This window comes from Boleophthalmus pectinirostris, unplaced genomic scaffold, assembly GCF_026225935.1.
Source record: "Boleophthalmus pectinirostris isolate CB_2022bp ecotype Guang Dong unplaced genomic scaffold, ASM2622593v1 HiC_scaffold_23, whole genome shotgun sequence".
In the NCBI taxonomy this organism is placed as follows: Eukaryota; Metazoa; Chordata; class Actinopteri; order Gobiiformes; family Gobiidae; genus Boleophthalmus; species Boleophthalmus pectinirostris.
Window position 1 is genome coordinate 13,008,752 of NW_026571207.1, and position 10,606 is coordinate 13,019,357.

The 10,606-nt window shown below is 40.3% G+C and overlaps 1 protein-coding gene across 1 annotated transcript; it reads left to right on the forward strand.

Annotated features, from left to right (window-relative positions):
* The first annotated feature begins 1,021 nt into the window (after nt 1-1,021).
* On the forward strand, nt 1,022-3,213 carry nanos1 (nanos homolog 1). Its single transcript, XM_020917655.2, has one exon. The coding sequence runs from the start codon at nt 1,037-1,039 to the stop codon at nt 1,844-1,846; it is 810 nt and encodes a 269-aa protein (XP_020773314.1). The 5' UTR covers nt 1,022-1,036; the 3' UTR covers nt 1,847-3,213.
* The last annotated feature ends 7,393 nt before the right edge of the window (nt 3,214-10,606 follow it).

Sequence of the window (10,606 nt, forward strand, 5' to 3'; positions counted from 1 at the left end):
GAAACCCATGGATAGTTACTATTCTTTATGTTGTCTGTATCTGGGGTCACTCCAAACAAATCATGACTTCTAGTAATTTTGTTATTTTATTTATTTACTGTATGTATTTGTTTTGGGCAAGTAAGAGATTTACATTCTTATGCAATGGAATGTGTAACATTAGTGTAATTAGTGAAAAAAGGAAAAAAAAAAAAAAAATAATATATATATATATATATATATATATATATATATATATATATATATATATATATATATATATATATATATATATATATATAAAGTAAAATTTTATTAAATTATAAAATAAATACATTTTTGCCCAAAATGGAGTGGGAAGAAGAAAACTTCCAACTCCCTCTTCTAATTTAACATGAGCTTTCTTTTGCATTTTTCAGACATTTTGCATTAAACTATATGAACTACTTACAAATGTTGACAATGAGTCACTGGTGTAGCTTGGTAACTTCATCATATTGTAATAATACATAAGCATTCCAACAATGGTAACAGACAACAGATACAAAAAACAGGAAACAAGCATAAACAACAAGCATAAACCAGCACTACAGAAGGCAGTATTGTTCTAACTTTAATAGCTATGATATTATGATACAACTATTATGGCAAATGCTTTACACCAGATGCTTTTCCTGGGAGAAAATAATAATATCACAAGTTATTAAAATGTGTTAACAAAGATACTTGAATTCTAGTTTCTAGTTTCTACACTTCAGTGTGCACAATACTAAATAATATACAGCAATTTACAACTGTTAACACAACAAAGGGAGGTTTATTGTTTGTATCGTGGATCGTGTTGTGAAGCAGAGGCAGCACGGATCATGTGGAGGAACAAAACAAGCCCGTGCTGCTGTGTCCAGTGGCTCTTTGTACAAAAAGGGGGCGGCTGCCTGGAAGCTGATCACAAACTTGTGTCGTAGAATCCACTGGCGCCCCGCCCCCCTTCTCCTTATAACCAGAAAGCCTTTACGCAGTCCGCTCAAATGTTTCAGGAACATTGGAGACGCGGTACATGAACCATTCCCGGAGCCTGGCTATTACGCACACTTCTACTACTTCTCCTCGCGCTCTTATTTGGAATTACTCTATTTCCACAACAAAGCACACGCCACGAGTTGCCATGGATTTTCTCAATCACAACTATTTGAACGCGCGCGGCCCTTACGACTACACTTTTAATTCCTGGAACGACTATCTGGGGCTGACCACTCTGGTGACCAAGACCAACAGGCTGCCGCAGAACCCCAACTCTATCACCGAGTCCCTGAAGGCGACGCTGGGCTTGGAGGATGACGACTCCCCTGCGTGCCCGTGCGCTTCGGAGAGCGGCCACCTGGACTGCTGCTGCCGCTGCTGCTGCCCGTCCGTGAGCCCGCCCCCTGCCTCCATACTGGACCTGAAAGAGCGCTTCTCCATCCTCAGCCCGTTCCAGATTCAGAAGCACCTACCGGAGCGCGGGATCGGCGGGGGCGTGGACGCGGGCTTCGGGGGCGCGTTCCAAGGCTTCGACCTGTTCAGCGTGGAGGCAGCGAGGAAGATGCGCAACAAACCGACGGCGAGCAGGGGCAAGCAAGAGCCGAAGATTTGCGTGTTTTGTCGGAACAACGGCGCGCCCGAGGAGGTGTACGGCTCCCACGTTCTCAAGACCCCGGATGGCAGAGTGGTGTGCCCCATCCTCCGGGCGTATACGTGCCCCCTGTGCAGCGCAAACGGGGACAATGCGCACACGATAAAGTACTGTCCGTTGTCAAAAGAGCAGCCTTCCCAGCGACCACTAAAGGGTGGTAGGGCTGTGGGTGGTAAGAGGATGAAAATCTTCTGAACGGGACCACCTTAAAAAAAAATACGTCTTATAAAATTGCACTGAACAATTTCCAGATGACTGTTTTGATCATATAAACATAATGCTCTTCTATTTTTATAGTTCCTTTATTCACATAGAATGATTTGATGCTTTATGGATTTATTTTTTAGTTTTTAGAGTCCTAGTCATGAGCGTGTGCTATTAAACACCGATGTATCAATAGTCAAAAATATTTTCTTCATGGTTAAAAAAAAAAAAAAAAAAAAAAAAAAAAAATCTGAATGTCATCTATTTTTGCCAAGTATTTTTGTATGGCAGGCAAAGCTTGCTACAATTTTTTTCTTTCTCATTGTAGAAAACCAAAGTTATGTTTTTGCCATTAAAAAAGAGCTCAAGAATGTCGTAATTGTTGAAGTGCGGCTAGTGGGAGACAGGCAAGTCTTTGAAACAGGGCGTATTTTCCAACTTGCTACACAAAAGTTTGATACCCAATCTGCCTGGGCTGGAAGGCAAGGGGGACAATGCCAGCTCTGTCTCGCATTCTCCAAGGGACGTTCCAATCAATTGTAGCCTAGCCAAAACCTCTCCAATGCAGACACTTTTATGTTTACATTCCCAATAAGGGCACACTGGATTTACTTAGAGTTTTATTTCTCTCCTCGCCCCTGATCATCATATCTTTATAAAGTCTTGTGGGTTTTTCCAAGCGGAGCCCAGCTATCTCCCCACTCGAGCAAAATGAATGTTACTGTAACCGATTCCTTTTGTGTTTGTGAGAGAATCCCAAAAAGATGCAAACATATTGTGCTGAATGTACGATGGGTGGGATGGTGTCACTCACAGGACTGCACATAACTGACAGTTTTGTTTACCAAAGGATATACTAATAGAATGGACAGAGATTTGCTGTAATGTAAAAAGACAGTATTTTAACATTTTACAAGTGACTTCAGAGGGCACTACCTCAACAGGATTTTGTACTTAATGTGTAAAATACAAATGTCCACAGCAGTTTATTGATATAGTGCTGCCATTTATAATAAGGCTTTTTGATAGTATTTTTGATCTTTGTATAACATAATTGTATTTTCATTTTTCATTTAACACGGAAGCTATAAGCATTGTTTTTTCACCACAAGGTGAGATGTGTACATACTGACCATTACTTTGACGAGTTTAGCTGTTCAATGTTGCATATGGAGTGGATGATGTTGAGGCAAAATGACAAATATGTGCCACTTTTAACAGAGGTTTTTGACGAAATGATAAAGAGAAAAATGACAAACACTGTTGAACTTTGTTATTTATATTTTACCACAATTTTTCCTGTATGCTGCTGTGCAGAATAACAAACATATGAATTCACTAGAGAAATAAAATCTTATACCGTATTTGAAGCCATGTGGTCCTGTTTCTTTACAGTAGGGGCGGAGCTGTGGAGGGGGCGGGGGGCTCGACCATGGTGGGTGGAGGCATTAAAGGTGCAGCAGACTGCGTCTAACAAAGTGTTTGTACACAATGGACGGGGGAAAGTATTCACTATTAATATTGTTTTTAATAACAGTACATAGTGAAGTATATTGTACATTTTCTTCCTGTCAGATTTCTGAACAGAATTCTGTAAAAGGCAGTTTTTTTTTTCCATTGTTTGAACACACTGTCCCAATAGAAAGAGAGTGGGAGCTCCAGCACAGGGCACAGATGATAAGCAGCACTTACTGTGAGAGCAAACATCCGTCTACCCTCTGCTGGGACACTACTCCTCTTCCTCCTCCTCCTCCTCCTCCTCTGTGTCTGTGAGACTGGAGGACACTGCTCTGCTTGTGTCAGAGCTCTGCCCACACAAGAATGTCTGTGCTGATTCTGCCCCATTCACACACATCATGTTTGGAGTGAAGACGTGAAGAGGAGAAGAGCCCCTCCCTGTGCTGACATCTGAAGGTCCAGTCCAGTACACAGGAAGGCCAATACTGTACAGCTGCAGACTGTCCTGATTGTCTTGAATAACTTTTTGAGTTCTACACTGAGGCACACTAACTACTCCCACAGTAACCTGATACTTTTATTTACTGGAGTGGAATTCGGTGCTATGTGTGCAGAGCTTTCAGGGGGAGTTTCATTTATAGGTTCTTTAATGCACAAAATTGACACTTGTGAGCTTTTAGCCATGTTAGAATGCTCTTACCTCACCAAAAACATCCCCAGATTGTGTTTTGTTTCATTCACACATGTTTGAGTAACCCTTTATTATTAGTCTGTTTACATCTCCAAAGCCCAAAATGCCACAAAGTGGTAGTTTTCAAGTTAACAGCCTTTTACCTTTTACTTTCACTTCAGTAGAGATTGGTAATTCCAGGGATGAAATTATCCAAATGAGACCAGTGAATGTGTATGGAGTTTAAAAACACAGCAGAGATGTTTTTGATGAGGAAACAACTTTATAACATAGATCCGAATAACATAATATAGGCCCTTTAACATATTGTATGTCCTTTTACTAAGATCATGTCTGAGGGGGCTTATAGATTCTTTAGAATGTAATTTATAGGCATGTGTTCACATCAGATCTGCTTCAGTGCCCTGGTGCAAACAGTGCAAATGTCTCTCTCCACTCCCTGCTCTCCACTCCCTGATCTCCACTGTGCCCAACAAGCCTATATGGATTATGTATTCAGTCCTCAAGGGTAGGATGGGTTACGTCTGCAGTGTGAATGGGCCATGCATTAATCACCAGGCATCTACTATACACATAGATGTACGATTGTATAAGGTGAGTAAGTATACTAGTAATAATCTTAACAACATGCAATTTTTACTATGTACTAGTGTTGTCATGGTACAAAAATTGCACACTAGTTTTTGATATTATAGAGATTCCAAAACCACAATGATAATTAAAAAACTATTGTAGATTTTCAAAATTAAATCACAGTATTTTCTTTTATATTGCCATGTAGTCTTATATCTCCGTAATCCCCTGAATTTCCCTTGCAATGAATAAAGTATATGTCTATCTTTCTTTCTATAGTGGTTCAGGGACATATACTATTGCAGGGGTCTTCGAACCTGTAGCTCGGGAGCTACCAGTAGCTCTTCACCCTGTTATAAGTAGCTCACCAAAGAATTTCTGAATTATGCATTATACTGAATAACTCAAATTTGATTAATAACCATTGTACATGTGTTATTTTGAACTATGTGGACTAATAAACAGATAATGGATTTATATTTTAAAGGCATTTAACTGTACAACATTTAAAGCTTGCCCTCTTATATCTATTCAATTTCTTTCAATCGCTAAAATGAGAAGCTCTCCAGCATTTCAGTTTTCTAAAGGTAGCTCACTGGATGCAAAAGATTGGAGACTCCTGTACTATAGACTGTGGTGGATAGAGGGTTAATGGACACAGTTATCCCTCTATCTGCCCTGTTTCAAGTGGGAAGTGAACATGTCTTTATGTTTCTATTAGTCTGATCTACATAATGGTGTTTTAATTTTGACATTTTGTCCATTAATAAATTCCTATTCCTAAAATGGAACCGGCTACAAATTTACGTCACCCAAGGCCGAACGCCGTGGGTGACGTCACGCTCCCTTAGTTCACTTCTTTTTACAGCCTGTGTCTTGTACTAGTCCATGTGGTCATATATTTGCTTTGATACAGCTCAAGACCATTCTAAAGCTTTTTTTTTTTTGTCCTGTGAATTTGACTTTTTTTTACTATTGATACTTGTTCAAATATAGTATCTACTTTTGATACTAGTTTTATTATCGATTAGTGTCCGCTTTTCGATACTTTTGACTGTATGGAGTAAACAGCATGTACCTGATGCCAAACACACATTAGCTCCCTCCTTCCCTCCTCCCCTCTTCCCCTCCTCTGGCTCCTTACATCTCTGGCTCCTCACATCTCTGCAGGCCCCGCATTAAAAATGGATGACTCCTAAGTGCAACAGGGATTTATCTGTGTGAACAGAGCAGCGGTGCAGCTCTGTCGGTGGCCTAGCATCCTGCAGGAGAATACATGGCGCGGCAGCTAACAGCTAACAGGTCCCATCCCCTGTGGTCAGCCCTCCATTAGCCACTCTGCACAAAGGGGTATGCAATCTAGTTAGTCGCACCATTTCTCTGATATGTATCTTGCATGAGCTTATAATGAGTCTGAGCTGGCGGATTATAGGCGAGATAGTGCCTTTTGTATTGAAGTCAGCAATCTGGCCTGTGTGAAAGATGTGGAGGTTGTGGGTACAATTCTCAGGCAATATTGGATCTTCTGTGTTGAGTTTGCGTTATGTCTCCATGGGGTTCTTCTAGTTTTCCCAGTCAACCCAAACCATGCATGTTATTGGAGAAGTAGGCCATATATCCAGCTGGGTACAAAGATTCTGGCACAGTATACATAGAGCTACAATACATTTTACAGGCCTTTTAAACGTATTTTGACCTTTGCTTTGGCATTTCATGTGTATCTTCTTGGAAACACTTGGATACAGAATGCAGATGTGAGTCTGGTCACGGGTGCATTTCCATGAGGTTAGATGGGCGTGACTGACAGGTGGGTTAACCAGTTTGAGAAGCATATGTTGCAGGTTCCAAATAGGAAGTAAGCATGGGCTCACTTCTGGCTCCATGGACTGTATCCAGTTCACTCTGTTTTGAGAAACGGTCGCCCCTCTCTCCAGGCTCCACCCACTCTACATGATCTTGGTATTTTTATTCATCTATTTTGTCTACATATTAAATCATTTTTCTTACATGGAACTTGGCTCCAAATTTGCTGCATATCTTCCAACCTCTGTGAGCTTCATTTGACTGGAACCAAATGCTATGGGTGACCTCACACTCCCTTAGTCCTCATCTTTATACAGTCTGTGGGTGCAACAAGCTGATATCTCTCTGTATGATAAGAGAGAGAAATATTATTCTGTATTTGCCAGGCAGTGGAAATACTTCAAAGCTTTAAAGATGTACTGCCTGACACCTGCTTTTCTCCATTCAGACGTCATTGTTTTACCCAGAATGTTTCACAGTATGGCATTAAAATTAGCTATATCCACGGGGACCACTGAGTGACACCACCTTGCATACAGTGATGTATGTTCTCATAAATAAATCATATCATAAAAATGCAGGATCAACTTTAAAGCAGATGTATTCAGAAAAATTTACTTTTCAGAGCTTTTAACTATGTTATAGCTGTTCCCCCTAATCGGTGATATGTTTAGGATTCAGCAGCGTCGCGTAATCATTTTGGTACGACTGTTTGTTGTGATGATGCTTTGTTTATGGCAACGTCAGCTCCCATTAGGCACCACATTTTTCTAATACGGAAGTCAGCGGACTCGTTTGTTTTATTAAATATTTTAGATTTGTATTGCAATTTAAAATGTGCAAATGTTAACATAATGATCTACGGGTGTATATAGTATTTATATTATACCTATATAGTAGACTCAAAAACAATATATGTTCTTCTTTTATGTAATACTGTAAAACTTACCACAAAAATCTTTATGGACACAAGCAGGTAGCAGATCTGTGAGAAATGTTATATAGTGCACTATTAATTGATGTGGACAACAACTGTTAATGAATTGGCAAAATAGTGTCACTTAATCGTGCATTGGCATAGAACGATTATTTATTCCATTTATTTCAAGTCCAAAATTATCATAGAAAGTAGGACAGCCCACTCAAACTGCTTAATACACTACTTTAAAATGCAATGAAAAAAAACGCTATTTTATATTTCTCTCCTTGCTCCAGGCATCAGACTCTACAAAACACAACGCAAATCAGATCCAAAACAACACTTTTATGAACCAATTATATTAAATGCAATGAAAAAAAAAAAAACGCTAAGTGAAGTGGCATTGTTTTGCTGTTACAGTGTTAGGGTCCACGCTTCAGAGATCAGCGGCCCCTCCCCTCCCCGCGCGAGCTAAGTGAGCCTGTTTTGATAGATGAGAGCCTTCACGGAGCTGATTGATAGTATGTAGCGGCAGTAAAAACACAATGGCGGTGATGGATCTGCGGCTGGACATGTGATTCTATGAAGGAGCGCTTGGATCAGGTTTGAATCGACCACCTGGTGCTAAGCTTCGGCCCGTTAGCCCCACTGCTCCATTTGGAAATGAATGGAGCTATCACTGGCCTTTCAAGGTTATTCCAATTTGGGCTCAAACATGTCTCAGAAAAATTTGACGGCCGTGTAACAAAATAAGATAACATTTTTAAAGGGCTCATATTACACTATTTTCTGATCTGTGTTATAATGTTGTTTCCTCATCATGTGTTGTGTTTCATTTACATGTTTAATACACAAATCCTGCATATTTAGGCTGAGCTCTTCTCTCAAACTGAAAATACTTTGTTCTATATTGTGATGTCATGTGGTTATACAGGAAGTGCTCCACTGTGCTTGTAAACTTCATATGCCTTCAATAGAATCATTTGGATGATTTCAGCTCTGGAAGTTCTAATCTCTACTAAACAAAAGGTAAAAGGTCACATCACAGAGAATTTTGAGCTCTGGAGATGTAGACACAGATTTCTCCCAACCTGAGCTATAAAAAAACAACAAATATAAAATAGCTACAACTTAATGTTTATGTTATTAGGTTCTTTTTCCAGATCAAAGGTTTGTTTTCATACCTGACAGTTTCGACTGCTCACTGGCGGTCTTCCTCAGAGTGGTCACGTGATGTTGCTGTGATGTGTCCGGTCAGCTGATTTATACAGGTTTTGGCACAGTCTTCCTACTAGTGGAGGCAGGACGACGGCGCCATCTGCAGTCCGACTTCCTCAGGACAAAAGCCCCCTCGTCCAGGTTTATAGTCCCGTGGGCACGTTTCCGTATTTCGATTGCCTCTATAATTCAGCGACGATGTGTTTGTTTTCCTCTGTCCCAATGATGTTTGCTCCATCCCAATCCATAATGTGGTTCTCTCTGAGCTACAACTTAAATGTCAAACCAGAGCTATTTTCAAAGGTGAAAACAACCTGCATAGGCTCATGATATCTCCAGTACTGTCCTATAGTGGCCTGCGACATGAGGGGACCAGGACTAAACCAGGACTGAACCAGGACTGAGTGTTGGGACGGGCCTGGAGATGCACCCGTTCTCTCTCGCTCTCAAGTCCAAGATTAGTCTTGGTTTAGACCTGGTTTAGACCTGGTGTAGTCCTGGTTTAGTCCTCCTGGTTTAGTCCTTCTGGTTCAGTCCTGGGCACATGTCTTGTAGCTTATGATTTATGCTCTGTAGGTGATTATGAACGGTGTTAATGTTAATAACATGATTCTGCATAATTTTAAAGGGGGGTCCACATCAATGATGTCACAAATCACGTACCCTCACTAATCCCCACTACACCACTGTGTAGACAGACCAGGATTTAATGAGTTAACAACATTCTAACATGCCTTAAAGCTCACAAGAGTCAATTTTGCATAATATAAGATCTTAAAGGTACTACTTATTGTCTTCTAAGAAAATTGTATCCTCTGTCTTTGACTCATCTTCAATGACCCTGACCCATCTCGAGATCTTGAACTAGTCTTGGGACTATGTGAACTGGAAGACTTTATCTATTGTGCATGCTTTGGGTTGATGAGTGTCCAGAGGAAACCCACGCAGACACAGGCAGAACATGCAAACTTCACTGAAAAAGACCCAGAATCATCTTGTTGTGAGGTGCACAGTTGGGAGTTGACTCTGGTCCATTGTGATTTTAGCAAGACTTAATCCACTTTGCCTGTATGGATGCTGACATGCTATTCCTTTGTCTAGAATGTTCCACACTATGGCATTAAACTTAACGATCCTGTAATTGAATGCATCCTCACTGAAAGATGGGCCACCTTTCCACAGATCTGACTTGTAAGTTGGAGGAGGCATCTGCAGTCATGCTCGTCTTGTTTGTGTTCTTAGACTTCATGTAGACTCAACTGTGGAACATTCCAGGCAAACCAATAATGTTTCCATGGAGACAAGCAGATGCCCGACTCTCCACAAGTCATTACTTTTTTTTATTTGAAAAATTAAACTGATTAAATGAATTTCAATACAATTTTACAACAGCCCATGCTACCATTTTGAATAACAAATTTCTTTAATAGCCATATGTCTTTGCACTGATCGTGTTACAGTGTGTATGGTGCTTAATGGGATACAGCTCTCTCTTGTCTTTATTGGTCTTGTGATTTCCCAGAATTCTCTATAATGAGGATGCTCCTGTCGCCTAGCAACTCCAAGAGATAAAAGTGGAGAACAGCTGTGCCATAGATCCGCTAGGCTCACACAGGAAATAGGGTTCACATGTTGAAAATGACATGACTCGTGTGAGGTTGGTAACTTAGTATACTGTGACAAATTGTATATAAATAGTGGAATGTAGCGGAATAGCTTTGAACTCAAGCCACAATTAAAGCAGGGCTCCCCCTAGCGGTGATGGGATGTGTTACAATAACAAAACCATCCTCACTGCTTGTTCACTAGTGTCAATTTTGAATTTTGTGTGAGAGGAGTCAGCTGGACTACGTTTGGAAAGCTTTTAATACCATTCGGAACATTCCAAGGTGACGGGGAGTTTACATAGACATATTGAGGCTTACACTTTCATTCAATCATAGCTTTGTTTGTTTTAAGAATATGTTGGGTTTTTTTGTCGTCCATGTAGGATCCAAAGCAAAAGAAAATTTTAAAAAACGGCTTGGATGAGCTGCAAAATATCTTCACTCACTTTTGTTGCCGTGTATGTATTTCCTAAAACAACATC